The 15348-nt window shown below is 39.1% G+C and overlaps 1 protein-coding gene across 1 annotated transcript in view; it reads left to right on the forward strand.

Moving 5' to 3' along the window:
- Positions 1 to 15348, forward strand: part of NME7 (NME/NM23 family member 7) — a 96745-nt gene that overhangs the window by 52802 nt on the left and 28595 nt on the right. Inside the window, exons 9-10 of the mRNA XM_082075934.1 lie at positions 617 to 685; positions 4454 to 4555. Coding sequence (XP_081932060.1) covers positions 617 to 685; positions 4454 to 4555 — 171 coding nt within the window. The remainder of the gene's footprint in view (positions 1 to 616; positions 686 to 4453; positions 4556 to 15348) is intronic.

The following is a 15348-nucleotide window of genomic DNA, read 5'->3' on the forward strand; positions in this document are numbered from 1 at the left end:
CTGTTCTGTTTCTCGGTGCTGGGTGACCTTGAGCCAAGACACTTTATCTCTCTGTATCTCAGTTTCCCTATAGTTACAAGGGAGAAAACATTAGCTCTGTTTTCTGGAGCAATTTAAGATGGCTTTTTAAAATGTACTTGCTAAGATTAGAGAAATGATTGTTAATATCCTTCCTCAAGTTTTTAAATATATGTTTAGCATTAATTTAGGGGAAGGTTTTTAAAGATACTTAAAGGATTTTGACATGCCAATCCCCCTCAGCAGTTTAGGGAAGTTGGCACAGAGATTGTTCCCAAGAGTAGTGCTGTAAGTCCTGCCCTTTGATTTTTGTGAAAGTCTCAATATGAAATCCCCCCATGACTCAAATTCCCATCACAAATGAAGAACAGCTTGTTGTCTACTTATATTTAAGGTGGAAGAAGATGGTGCATGCTGTGTTGGCTGTGGCATCATTGGCTAAGTTGTTGACAAACTTCATATTGTAGCTGTAAAGCCATTCCTTTTACTTAGTGAAACCTAAAAGAATATTCTGAATGTTTGCTGGTTAAGAAGGGATGTCTGTATATTTTTTATATTGTTGTTTAGGGCAGACTAACTAACATATTTGTTTTCTTAGTTCAACATGGAGCGTGCAAATGTGGAAGAATTTTTTGAGATTTACAAAGGTGTTGTCGCTGAATATGTGGTAAGCATAAGTTTGAAAAGAATCTGTTTAAAAATCATATATCATTACACAAGGAAAAAGTCACATCTTTTCATTTTTGGGATTGTGATAGGATTTCTTTTAGGAATCTGGTATTGACCCAGTAAACTAACTCATTTGAAAGTCGTGCTATGTTGTCTTTTGTTAAAAAATGTTCAGCCAAAGAATTTGTAAAATACAACATAGTGGAGAAAAAAAAGCTCCTCAGATGACTTATTTTATTGCAGTAGGGATATGAGAATGTGTCACATCTGTAGCTTTGTTTGATTTGATATTACAGTAGTGGCTTGGACCAGGATATATATTTAATATTTTGTTTACAATGGAGGTGCTGTATTTGAATGCTTTCCTATTGGCATTTTGAGCTATTCTTAAGTTTATTGATCTGACTTTCGTGGATCTTCAGAAAATTTAAGAAGTTTAAGATGTGCCGTAATCCCAGTGGATGTCTAAGACTCTGTGAATTATTATGCCTTTTTGTACTATCACATAAAACTTCCTGGCTGCAGATAGAACAACAGGCATACAAGAAGATGAGCTTGCATTTCTGTATCTACTTGTGTCAGAGGATTTTGGTTCATTTTACAAATAGTAATGAGTTTAGCTTCAGTGCCATACAAATTATCTATATTTTTTAAATTGTTAAATTACTAAAAGTTGTCTACACAGTTACTGTAATAATATTACTCTAGACATTTACTAATATTACTCTGATTATTACATTCTTTTTCCCCTCTTAATGATTGTAGTCTAATTTATTTAAACAGCATTTGTAGATTTATCTTTAAATAGATTAGGAGTACTGTTAGTTCACTCTCAGACTGTTGAATGCTCTTAGGCTCTCCTCTGAGAACAGCGTTTTTGGCAAGGACCAAAGATTGGACAGGCAGACTTGTAGGTATGTGGCAGAATTCAAATATGGTAACATCTGACCAGTATCAGGGCCCAAAGAATCCTGTGATACTGCAAAAGTCTTTGCTTTTAACCAAACTGGAAGTTCTCTACCATCTTCTGCAGTTTTTTGTACAATCTCTGACCCCCTAATAAATTGCAAATTTTAGTTACATAATTTAATTGAAGAATTACTCAGAAGCGAAAGTGACATTTAAACAGGGTAAGTCAATAAAGAAGATATGTTTTAGATGTAATTTGAAGAAAAGTGGGAATCTTGGGCTCTGTCCTGTAAGCCATATGTGCTGGGTACACTCAGCTGAAATGAAATGAAATTAGTATCTCTTTGCGCTCAGGATGTCCGTGAAGCAGGAAAATATGGGAAAGCTAATCATCATGGTAAAGGGATCCAGAGAAAGCACATATGGGAACAGCAATAGATATTGCTAGTGCAGGCCAAATAGGAAGAAGCATGTTGTAAAATAGAATATTGAAGAAAGAATATGACCTCTTATATCTGTGACTCAGAACCGTCTGTTTTGATCTGAATTTTATTTATGGCACCAAAATAACTCAGCACGGAAAATATTTGGCATCCAGAAATCCTTTTCAAAAACTGTACTCCCATTTCTTGTGGTTACCCCTTATCTGTCAGATAAAGTCTCGAAATTGTATATAAAGCGCTTCTCTATGAAAACAGAAAGCTGAACAATTGCCCAGAATTTTAGCTTTGTTGGTATCTCCTCCATTGGATTTTGCATACTATTGATTAATTGTGCTTTTTTGCTTTGTATTTCTTAATGTGGCCAGAATAGAAAAGGAGGGAGATTATTTTGGATCAGCTCAGGGTCCACTTTGTTAATCAAAAATACTTGAACTTGATCCAACTTCAGGAAATGGTTTTGATTGACCACAGGCCATGCATTTGATGAATAAACCATTTGCTAAAGAATATTTGATTTAGCTGTGACTGTGAGTCTTGCCAGAGAAACAATATCTATTTAAATTCAACTCTGGTCTTGATGAGGCTGTGTAAGGTAGACCTCTCTAGTCTCACGTAATACCACATAGCTCTCTGCTGGAGCTGGTGGTGGTTGGTCTTCAGTCCTTAGCGTTGTGTTGTAGTGAGGGAGTCAGTAGCTTTGCTGACGTTGTTTGCTGTTGCTGGTGGGATGTCAGTGCTGATACAGAAACAATAGAATAGGGAGGAACCAGAAAAAAACAGTTTGCAGGGAAGGATTAAGTTGATTCAACTGAAGTTAAAGGCCCGGTTTTCCTCCGCTTTCCTGTTAACAGTTATTTAGATGACAAAATTCAATGGAATTGTACAGAGTAGTGACTTTGTGGCGATTTACTGTTTCTTAACAGAATGAAATCTGTTGCCCTTTGACCTGTTCTTGACAGAGAATCCGTTGGTGATAAAACAGTTTGGGGAATTAAAATATTTATTCATCTTGTAGAATGTGAAGCATGTCCTCTCGGGAATGCTTCTACCTGCATTTCCGAGGATCAGGTTGATGATAGAGACACTTGGCTAAAATTCTGTTGTGTGGACTTCAGAGTGGGGAGATTAAGTACATTCTCTCAGCGTGGAATCCATTATGAAGACACCAGCTCTCTGGAACAATGCTGCTTGACTTGGAGTCTTTGTGTGTTTAGTTTCCATCATAATTCATAAAAGGCAGAGAAGGACTTAATTCTTCTTTTCCTACTGCTTTTTTTCCCACTCTGTATGCTTTTGTTCTTTGTCGTGGCTCATCCTTGACCTGCCCATGGCTGGCGGGTGTGATTCCTATACCTTACTTGTCTTTCCCTGTCCTCCCTTATTTCCTGTGAATGCTTTCTCCCTTCCCCTTTCCTCATTGGTTTTGATTCTTTTGATGTCCTGATATGTTCAAAACTTGTCTGCCCAAATTTCTAGACAAGTATGCAATTATAAAGGCATGTTTTAAAAAAGGAAGTCAGGCTAGAATGTCAAAATAGGTTCTTCTGCTTATGAAACCTATACCTCTAATTAACAAACTCCAAATTGACACTAATGCCCAGAGTTAATTTAAGCTTACAAAAACTAAGACCCATCTTCATCACCCACTCAGAACTCATGATGTCTCTTTACTCTTCAGGAGGCTCCAGGGAAACAGATGATTTTGGTGTAACTGAGATTGTGGTAACAGTACAAAGCACAAGAATGTTGCCAGATCAAGGACCCTTTCCCTAACAGGTTGTGCCACAGGCCCTTTTCAGTTGTGTTCTGTTGACTTGTGTGTTTCAGCTTCTGTAATAGTATGTGAGAAAAAAGATAGTGAGAACCAAAAGTCCAAGAGACATTTTAATGACTTGAAGCCATCAAATGGGTGTATTATATGTTTGGAGACAAATAGCGGCTGTGTACCATGGTCCCTGTAGGGAACACTGCGAAGTACATTGCTGCCTGTGGAACTGGCTGCTGTGGAACAGTGTGATTTTATTCAGGCTTATAACCAGCAAAGCATGATCCATTTTGTCTAGTTTGACAAGTTATGGGGTACTTATGCGAGATCCAGGTCCAGATCAATGAGGATGTACCCACAAAATAATCTAAAGTATTGTGGATGCTGTTGCATGCTATTCATTATCCTGTTGAAGCTGAATATCCAAATTACCTCAATCTCCACCTTCTAAATCAAGTAGCAAAATTGAAAACCTTTTTCTTGTTCTAAATACTAATGACATCTTTTTTTCATGTCTTTGCTCTCCTAAATGCATCAATATTTCTCAGTTGTTCCTGTCCTGTATGTTTGGGTCTAGTTTTGGGGAAGAATACAACCCTTAATAATGCCAGAGAAGCTCAGATTTCTTTCTGTCTTTTTTCTCTTCCAGGAGATGGTTACAGAGTTGTGTTCAGGCCCTTGCATAGCAATGGAGATTATACAACCCGAGCCTCCAAAAGTGTTCAGAGACTTCTGTGGTCCTTCTGACCCTGTAAGTACTTGCCTGAGTGATAACAAATGCTGAAAAAGTTGATGTGCTGTCTGTGTGAATGAAAATATCACAGTGTGGTATGGCTGCCACATACCTGCTGCATTTCTTGGAAATGTGTTACCTTATTGTGGAGGTCAGATGCTAGTTTTAGTGGACCAATTTACAAATACTCTAGCAACTCTTCTGATCTTACCTAAACTAGATGGCAAAATACTGTGGTGATATTTCTGTGAAAGGAAAGCTGTCTAGGCAGAAGTCTTTGAGGAAGATTCATAAATGTTCTGTAATTGTAAAAGGAGAATTGGTTCCTTTGTTTTTTCAGAAGGAAGCATATAAAAAAGGGTGTAAAAGTTCTCATAGCTGTTTGCTATGGTAATGCTTCCAGCTTTTATCTTTAATTTCTTGAGCTGACTAATTGGATATGTGTGATACTGTGTGCAATTTGGAGGCAAGCATAAGTGCTGTTTCAAAAAGTTTGCAGTTTTTTGTTAAAGAATGAAGGCTACTGTACCACATAGAAGCCATGAGGCGAAATGTCAAGATAGAAGCAATGAGGTCAGGGTCTGTATGTTTTTTTGGTTATGTTTTGAGATTTTAGTTGCAGACTGAGTGGGTTTACCAGTTTCCATGGAAAAAATTCACACAGATTAATAGTTGAAGGGGAGAACAAGTTGTTCAGGATATATTTTTCTTCAGATCCAGTTTCCATTACAGAAAGCACAAATTAAAGGCATTATCCAAACTTTTTTTCCCCTCCTATTTGCTAACATTCAAATGTTTCTCTGCTAGGTTAGCATCTTGTAAGCAGAGTGTAACCTGTTTATCTGACTCAGTTTTAACTGCAGAATGATGTATCAGTAGTAATGTACACACTGTAGTGGTTTCAGTTTTGTTTCAAATTCCATGTTTGAGGTTTATGATCTTTAAAACTTCCAAAGATGCGGGGTTTTTTAATCTGGGCCTATTATATCCTTTTCATGTTTCTACTTGTTTAATGCCTAATACATTAAAATCAAAATACACTTGCAAACATCACAGGTGCTTTAGGTTGTTAAAGACAAATGTACCTGTAAAAGGGGAATTTCTCTACTTTCCCTTACTACCTCACAGGAAAAGCCCTGTCATAGCCATACAACGCGTGTGTGACTGAAAGAATAGTTGACTAGCTGAGGAACTGACCGAGAGATGTATAAACTGGTGGCTTCTCTGAGTAGCATGAGAAAACAGCAAAGGAGGGAACTAAATTCCTGCCTCCCAGATCTCTTGCTAGTGACTTACCTGTGCTGTTTGTGTTTCCCTTTTAACGGTTAACTGTATGATTTGTGAAGTGAAAATGAGTACCCGCCTGCTTCTAGTGGCAGCAGATGGCTGTAAGGTTTGGAACAGTGAATTCATAGCAGTTACGCTAATGGGATGTTTGGAAGACAGGCAGCTGTATTATATATTTCTGCCTACTGTTTTCTGTAAGAATTGCAAATTAATTGATTCTTCAGGCACATAAGACATAGGTACAGTAACTCTCAAGAGTGATTTTTGCCTGAAATTTATCTGTCTCATTAGATAGCATTGGTAGCTTGTACTTGAGGAAGAAGGGTCTAATACAGGGGTGTCAAACTCACTTTCACCAGGGGCCACATCAGCCTCACAGTTGCCTTCAAAGGGCCGAATGCAATTTTAGGACCGAATAAATGTAGGAGTAGTTACATTTATCCGGTCCTAAAATTGCATTCAGCCCTTCGAAAGCAGCCGCTAGGCTGATGTGACCCCCAGTGAAAATGAGTCTGACGCCCCTGGTCTAAGGTATCTTAGTGGTCTTTTGTCATTCGCGACCAGAACTGTCAGAGAAGCTCAGAACTGAACTCTGTGGTTACAATATCTGTCTCAAATAGGAGTAGAAGAAATCATAACAGCAATTTCATTATCTAGCAAGGTTATATACAGACCATGAAGATACCGTGGAATTGATATTCTAGTGGTTAGAGTAAATCTGTCGTGTAAATAGTGCATTATCATTGAGAGATCTGAATCTCTCTGTAACTCATATATTTATATATGCTAGATCCTGATGTGTGTACAGCCTGTTTATAAACACAGGTGAAGACCAAGTTTACTACAAAATGTACTCGATTTGGTCACTTTGGCTCCTGTTAAATAGCATCCTATTTGGCAAGTAGTGCCATTGAAATCGCTGTGATTACTCTCAAAGCAAAGTGCTATTTGAACTGACTGTTGGAATTCGACTTATATAATGAATTCTCTCCCAGTCACGTGTGCTGTTATTTATATCTTAGATACATAGCAAATGTAATTATTACTTTGTGGAAAGTCGCATATCTAAACTGTGTATGAATTTCTGTCTGTTCCTGGTTTTGCAGGGAGGTATTTGGCATAAACTTCAATAAAAGACATCCAAAAAGAGGTGATACAAATTTTCCCAAATCAAAGTGAGATGTCATTTGAAAATAGATCTGGTTTTGTCCAAGTCCCTGTTGTTTAGAGCTGAAGAAAGAATTAGAGGTGTTCTATTTTGAGGATTATAGTTTAAGCTAGCAGTTTATATCAAGTGTACAATGCTAAAAATTAAATGGAGCTTTGTTCTGTTTTCTGTAACTGGGTAATATTTTGTTAGCACTGCAGGTCAGTAAAGCTCTCTGCCAAAAATATCCTTCATTATAAACCAGCTTATAAATACTTTATTAAAACCTCTCATGTGGTAGTAGGGAAGGCTACTAACCAAAACCGTGTTTTGAGCTTCTTTGTAGTAGCGTACGAACAGACTATCAAATCTGGAAAGCGGGCAGTGAGATAAAGATACTCGTCTTTAAGGAGCTGTGCTAGACATACTCTCAAAATTACTGTGACCTGATTGAAGGGCTCAGTGGAACTGAGATTGCAGGCTTGTGGAACGTATGTCCCTGGTGGATAGTATATGCACTAGGAGAAATGCTTTTCTGCAGGTCTTGTTGCTACTTGCATTCTTGTTGTACACTGGCACTTTTCTAGTGAGTGGCTGGCTGGGTCACTGCACTCCTGGTGAACTGTCAGCACCTTTAATTGCACTCAGCTTAAGCTCCTGGTGTGCTGCTGGATTTATTTTGTGTCATTGGTGACCTCATCTGAGGCATTTCTGTTATCTTTCAGCCGTGATGGTTGTTTTTCTTGTCTTCCGATTGCAGCCTCTAGCTTAGCTGTTCTTCCCAGCCAGGTCCCAGGCTACTCGTGTGACTTGCTCTTGGTGTCGCTCTGCGCCTCGTTCTCTCTGTCCTGAAATGCCTCTGTGGCTAACGTGTAGGGCTTAGAAAGGGAAGGCTCTCTCCACATTTACTATAACAAATGGCTATTATGCTTTACTTATTGTTACATCACCCTTTTAAAAAGCCAGCAGCCATTCTGATAACCCATCTTGAAAATACTGTTTCTTTATAATGTTAATAATGGTTGTTTAAAAAAGATCTCTGAATTCCACACAAGACAGTAGCTTTTCAAGGAGAGGAAGCACCCACAGCCTCTGCTATGCACCCAAAGCCAGAGGGTCTGAGGTTTGTATTGAGATCCTATGAGCAGCTGGGCACTTCAGTTTGGATATTTACATTTCAAACAGGAATGGCATATCTGAAATTACTTTGAATTTGACTGATTTTCCATGGTGTATCTGAATCATTTAAACCCTTTTTCAAAATATACTATAAAATTCATTATGCAGACTGCTAAATTACGGGTTTTGTGCCAGGTGCTATTTCACTCTGTTTCTACTGATGCAGTTCTGACATTGAGAAAGGAAAAAAATACACTTCTGGCAAAGAGGTAACTTCTCTAAAAAACTAGAAAGAGGAGTTAAAAAGTTAATTAAATCAGATTAATGCAGAACACAAACCATTTGAACTTTCATTACACACTATCACTTAGAAATAAGAGTTGCTAACTGCAACCGAAGTTTAGCAGAAAAGAAGCTATGATTCTTCTTCATTGTAAAGACATGTAAGTGCTTGGACGGGTAGGGGTAAATGCAGCACAGTGTGCACTATCAAGAAAGCTGTTTTGCTTAAATGTGGTAAGAAAAAAACCCACAGACTCTCCTGCATTGAACTGATATTTTTTCACATGGATCAGGAAGCAAAGGCTATAACAGAAAACCTCAGAACAGGGGGATGGTGGCCAGGGAATCCCATCACTTCCTGAGCTTACTGGCATTGATATTTCATTTGATTGGTGTTCGTGTATTTTTAGCCCCTGGTGCACTTGGAGGCTTTTGCTACAGCTGCAGTTTTCATGCAGCTTCTATGTTGAAATAGCTGCTGGTAACTTTTTGTCATGAAATTGTTGACATGATTACATAGTATTCATAAGACATTTGTAAAGTGCTGTAGAAATGATATCTATTACTTTCTTTTTTTTTTTTTTTTAGATTTTTTGCCTTTCTTTTGAACTTTCTTCATACGCAAATGGAAATTTTGGTTATAACATGCGATTTTGGGAGTTTACATCAGCTACATGTCCTGGCTGTTTGCATAACACATAGTAGTCTTAAGAGCCTTTAGTTAGGATTGGCAGTACACTAAAAGTGACTCAAGTACCTTCTGCTGTGAGATATTATTAAAGTGATGGGATGTGCTGCAATATTTCTGCATCCAGTGGGCTGAAAGGGCTTTTCATATACTTCCTTTAGATCCTAACCTGCATTCTTTTTTACCCTGAAGATTTGCAGTTTCAAGGGTAACAATGTATTAACAGCCTTTTGTACTTTTGCATCAACACCAAAGAGCTGAAAGGGAGATTAGATGTTTTAAAACAAAGCAGTGAACTGAAAGAGCTGGAGTCTGCTTTAGCTCCATTCCTGACCTCACTGTGTGACCTTGGACAAGAAGTTCAATATGTTTCTGCCTCAGTTATCACATCAGTTAAATAGGGATAATGGTATGAGCCAAAGAGCACCCTTGCTGTAAGATTTGTGTTTATATAGACCTGTGAATCTCTATCAGTGAAAAATATCTACATGTGAGGCAAAAAATGTTCATTCCTTGAACTGCATTAGCAGCACGACATTTTCATATTACATCGCATAAAATATAGCTCAGTGGGAGAAACAAAGGAATATAAAGACTATTTTTGAGCTACCAAGTATTCATTTTCTGGTAATATCTTCACAGCTGTTTCAATGTGGATTCTCCCTGTAGCCTAGTGAGCCTTGGTCAGAGTGTTGACAGTGAAGTAAATAATATATTTCAAGAGATATAAGATTTATTAATCTAATACTTTGATGAAGAAGTTTTTCATATAATTGATTATCTGCTCAGCCTGAGTCATGTATTAATAATTTTCATTCAGTGCCAGACCTTTACCAGCCGCAGTAGCAAACAGATCGATCAGTACCAGTTACGATATCCTGCTGTTCCAAGCCTGCAATGGGAAAGACATGATTGAATTGCTTAGATGTTATTTAGGGTCAGTCGTCTGGCTCTGTCCTTTCAGTTTTTACTTTCCACATCAGCTTCTGCCAAACAATGAAAATGTGTTCTAGACAGTGCTAAGGATTCTTACTGGGGGGACATGGTAATTTTTGACTAAGTATCTGTGGAGAGAGATTCTTCCCTCTAGTGCAGCCCTTTTTTGCTGAGCTAACAGTGCTTGTTTATAAAGCCCAAAGTCTCTGTGGGTCCAGGACTTCTTGTGCCTTGTTTTGTGTCACCCCTCTGTGTGTAGGCAGGGAGCTTATTGAGACTGGATCTAGAAGAAAGGGAGTGTTAGGACAGCTGTGCTCTAATGACCCACAGCTATAATGTGACTAGCCATGAGTTGCCACATCTGCTTTAGACTGTCAATATGTTGGTATATGGTTTGAAATTTACCTCTGAAAGCGTTACAGCTTCTTGTCAGAGACAAGCCTGTGTCTGTGTGGATGCCAGACACCATACCTGTGACGGCAAGTTGCTTTCCTGGGTTTAAAATGGATGGAGTCTGCACTGGCTCCACCAGAAACAAGACTGATACGGAAATGTCATATTTATTCTTCCTGTCAAAGCTGTGAGCCAAGAATCCAATAATTAATTTTTACAGGCATGAAGTAAATGTTCATAAAAATTTCTTCTGATGTGTACCTCTTGTTTCTGAATGGGTATTGCAGAGGTCAGCCAGACCCTGAAACACCCTCTCTGCTGCCCCGTTTGCTTTAGTTGTGTCTGTGTATGTGCTTTGTAGTGGCATGTGTGCATGATCTGCTTGCAATTTTGGGGTGACCTGCTTAGAGCTCCATTTCTTGCATACTGTCTTCTCCAAGCGATGCTTTGCAGGCAATGAGAAGTCCTTTGATAGGAAGAGGGACTTCAGGCTCACCGAAACATGTCTTTGTGAGGAAATTAGAACAAAAATGAGAGCACTAGTAGTGGTGGAGGAGCCTTTTGCTTGCAAGTAGTTTGCTTTAAATGTGGCTTGTTATTGCCTGAAGGTTGCTGTCATATGATGGCTGTTCAATGTCATGTGGAACTGGAGTTTGTAGGCTCACTTTGATTCTTGATGTGTAGGTGCATATGTGTTGAAAATTGCTGTTATTAGTGGTGACTGGCAGTCTCCATCAGGAGACTGAATACTGACAGAGCCCTCGAGACCGAACTCTGCTTTAAATCTAATGTGATTGAGGCATCTTGGCAAGGTTACAGTTTGAAAAAAATCTTTTATCTGCCACTGCTTGTCTAAGACTCCAGAGCTACCAGACTTGAACATGTCACCACTGCTACTATTTCTGCCTAAATAAATTCTGGATGGGAAGTTATTTGACTTAGATTTAGTGGTCACAAATTACAGTTGTTTGGTAAAGTAGATAATAAAAGATATTGCATTGTCTGATATCAAGCCCACTACTGCCACAGAGGCATGATGCTGGAGGAGTCTGCTGCTTTCAACCTCTGGAGAGAAGATGCTGGGGACCTCTGGGAGAAGCCTGAAACTGGAGTACATTTACATCTTGTTTCCAGATGCTGCAATGCTTTTTTCCCCCTCAGCTGGCTACCAAAGCCCCTCTAGCCTTTGTAGCGTTTTTTGTAGTTTCCTCTGCTACCTGTCACTATGATATTTTATCACCCCCTGACGACAAGGTATCTTCTTAACTGCAATTTCTGGGCATTTTCAGGAAGTTAACAACATTCTGTCACAAATTCTCAGTGCCCTCCTGGAAAGTAGCATCAGCTACAGAAGCCTCAGGGTTCCCATCTGTGTTCCCATCTTTCCCTTATGTCAATCTGTCTCTGGCTTTGAACTGGTTCTTCCTGGGCAACTCGTGCCTGGTTCCAGGCTGGAATGGCTTGCCCTGTTTTAGTAAGAGGAGATAAGCTGTACTTGAGCCCAGGGACTGCAGGAAAGCAGGGATGTGCGACAAGGCATTAACAGCACTGGTTGCTGATCTTCCTTGCCTTGCTGTGCCACCACAGAGACCTCCTAGCTGCTCTCCAGAAAGAAGAATGTGCCAGGGTGCCCTGGAGCTAGGTTTTTAGGGCTTTCCCTGCAAAGCATCATAGGGCTAGCTATTTTTTAAGAGTCTAAGCTGCACTTAGAATATTTACTTTTTAAGAAAACTCATGTTCTTGGTTAAGGACTTTGTACTGTTGAGCTCTGCAGACACCTGAAGACATTTAGCCTGATCTGAAATCACAAAGACTAATTGTATCTATAGGTAGGTGTGAAAGAAGCCTGAAAGACTGGCTTAGGGATCATAAAGCTTCCCTTTGCACTCAGACTGAGTGCATCCTGAAATAGTATGTGGGTGTTATTAAAAAAGTGGTATTTTAAGTGTCAATGATGAACACAAGATTCTCATAAATGCTGTGAGTTACATAAATTTGTCTATTCAACATTGAGGAGGACGGGGTTTTTCAGATTGTGCAGGATTTGGTTATAACTGTCCATCTGCATGTCTTGTTTTGCAAAATGAATGCTTTTTTACCCTGCTTGTGTTGAGCCTTCCTGTTTAGGCTCTCTCCAAGCTTTGGACTATATGCAATTGTTTAGAGAGTGTTGTTACAGATTTGGTATCCGATATAGATGGATCATATTTTTTTTTTAAAGGTGACCACACAAAGTTTTTAAAGTGCTTCTTTGCCTGGTTTCTTTTAGTATTTGCTTGGCTTGTTTTTTAAATAATGCTAGCTAATACATTTCAAAATACCATCTTTATTGTAATTCTGCTTACGTATTTTAGGTGACTTAAGGAGAAAAGTTTTGTTTCGTGCTACTGTAGAAAAAGAGGTTGGTTTCTAACATATCAGGTGATCATGTGATACCAGCCTGATATAGACAAATACACAATGCAATTTTACTCCAGTAGGCGGATCAAAGGTAATCTGCAGGGTTCTTTCTAGGGCTTATTTCTTTCAGCTACACTGGATTAAAATGCAGTTTACCTCTCCAATGAGAGGGTTTTGACACTTTCAAAAAATAAAAGTATTCTTCTCCCTTGTGAAAACACAGTAAGACAAAGGACTGGCAATCAGAATTCCTAGGTTGTAGTCTCCTGCAGTCACACAAGATCTACCTTCCTTGGTGATTCCCTTTCTTTTTATTTTGTTGCGTTATGTTTGTTTTTCCCCTTGCCTCTTTTGGACTGTTCTATTATGGTTCTGCTGTAGCTGCTGAGGTTTCTGAGAAAAGATTCATTAATATTATTTATTCAGTCTATAAAGGCACAAGGTAAGAGCCTTTTTGAGAACATGATGGTTCAGTTTCAGTCTATGTGGTTTTCTTTGCTTCCCTTGTGTTCTATTTGGGTACAGAAGGCAGAAAATCACTCTTTTACATTGGACAGTGATGTTTTTGAATATAAAAAAGTCAAGCCCTGAAAAAAAGCATTCAAGCAAAAACCCAAATTCTCTATAACCTCAGTCCTTCTTTGGAAAAAGGCAGCAGTGTTCCCAGAAGATATGGGAAGTGCTGAGGTCACTCTGGGGAAGAAAATTATTCTGTTAGTGCACTAAACAACTCTTTTCTCCTTCTCTTTCTTAGCATCCTGGTCGCAGTGACCTTGTGTATTTGCTTACATGCCTGACTCAGGTTTTTGTTGACTGTAGATAGCCTTGTCCTTCACTTGAATTCTTCCCGACTTCTGGCTGGAACATCTACAGTAAACAAACAAACAAAAAACCAAAGAAAATAATAAAACAAGGTAGAACCTGGTAGAACAGGCTGGAAAGGCTGTTCTAGAACACTGTAAAAGCAGTTAAGAAGAGTCAGCACACAAAAGTGCTTGTTGAAAATGTGCAATAGAGGAAGTTACAAACATGTAGAAAAAGGGCAACAGAGCACTTCTCCATATTACCATGATGATGTTGTGATCTTGAGTATCCTGAGGTTGACTGTCGCTGTCCCCAAAGTTTTCCTGTCTTTCAGTCAGCAGCTGATGAGTAGTCGGTTCTTGGATGTGCATGGTTTTTTCTTTCTTTTTTTAAGATTCCTTGGAATAACCAGGTGAAGAGGATGATCAGACCTATCAAACCCTGATCTCAGAAGACTTCCAATTCAGGCTCTGCTTGGTTAATAAATTGGTGGCAGAGCAAATAATAAGCAAACAGAAAAGGAGCTGCAGATCACGGTGTATCTTATGAACTCTTGTTGAGAAATCGGTACACAAAACGGGTTGATCTGGGGGGACCTGATCACTGCTGGAAGGAGATTTATCAGTTTCTCAAGTGGGTTTTCCCTAAGAGGGATCAGTTGACTTTCTAGGTTGTATAGGTGGTATCCTTGTACTGTACATTGCAACAGGGTGTGTATGGACTGAAATTCCCTAGGTGCTTTGCATGCTGTTGTAGTAATGCAAGAGGTACATGCAGTAGCCAGAGCATATTTGCGGTTATTTTCTGCTTAAACTACATTATTGAATACTTCAAAGTGGGGGAAAACAAACACTGTGGCCTAAGCCTTCCCTTCTCTAACAAAAAGAAGTAGGTAGTCTAGTTTTGCATTTCTGATGATGATGGGTATTATTATTGTTGTTCTTTTTATTATTATGAATCCTCCTCTCTGCAATTGCTGACAGCCATGAGAACAGCTGCAGTAATAGTTTTCATTCTGTACCACTGGTCTCATTGTCTGTGGACACTACTAACTAAGCAAAGGCATTTTAAAAACTAGATATAAAATGATTAATTCAAATGCTGAGAATATGCTGAATAATTTGGGGTGCCACTTGGTGATCTGTTTGGTTTAGGCTGACATTCTCTTTTCTACTGCAGGGCCACCTGAGCAGAATTTTTAGTAGCTTTTTTTATAGTATGATAGACAGCATCTGATGTGCACATGTGACTTCTCTTGGACATTCCTACTAGGAAGTTTTCCCTTTCTGTGCATCCTTTGACTTCCTGCATCAAGGGACTAGAATGAGGTCAGGGTGGAAGACAGGTGAGCAGCGGTTCTTCATATTCCCATGGCAGCTCTCAGGTTCCCCTACGTGACCTGGCATGGGCTGAAATTTGTAGGCTGTGGCTTATGGTTGAAGTGCTACACAGGAATTAAAGCAGCATTAAATCAGGGAGAGAGAATAGTTGAGGAACTGGTATGGGATTCAAAAGACGTGAGCTGAGACCTAGACACTGAACTTATGATCCCTGTGTAATGTGTATTTCTTTGTGCACCCGAGGAGTTCCTGTCTTGGTTACCTACTCCAAAAAATGTGGTCCATTCTGCTCTGATTTTCTGTTCTTTGTGTCTCTTTGTGTAAGTTTTCCATCTGTCTTTTAGTATATATAGGAACCCTGACTAGTATAACCAGCCCTGAACACAGCAGGGACTTTCAAAAAACAGTTATAACA

This window comes from Streptopelia decaocto (genome assembly GCF_964273445.1).
Source record: "Streptopelia decaocto genome assembly, chromosome: 1".
Lineage (NCBI taxonomy): Eukaryota > Metazoa > Chordata > Aves > Columbiformes > Columbidae > Streptopelia > Streptopelia decaocto.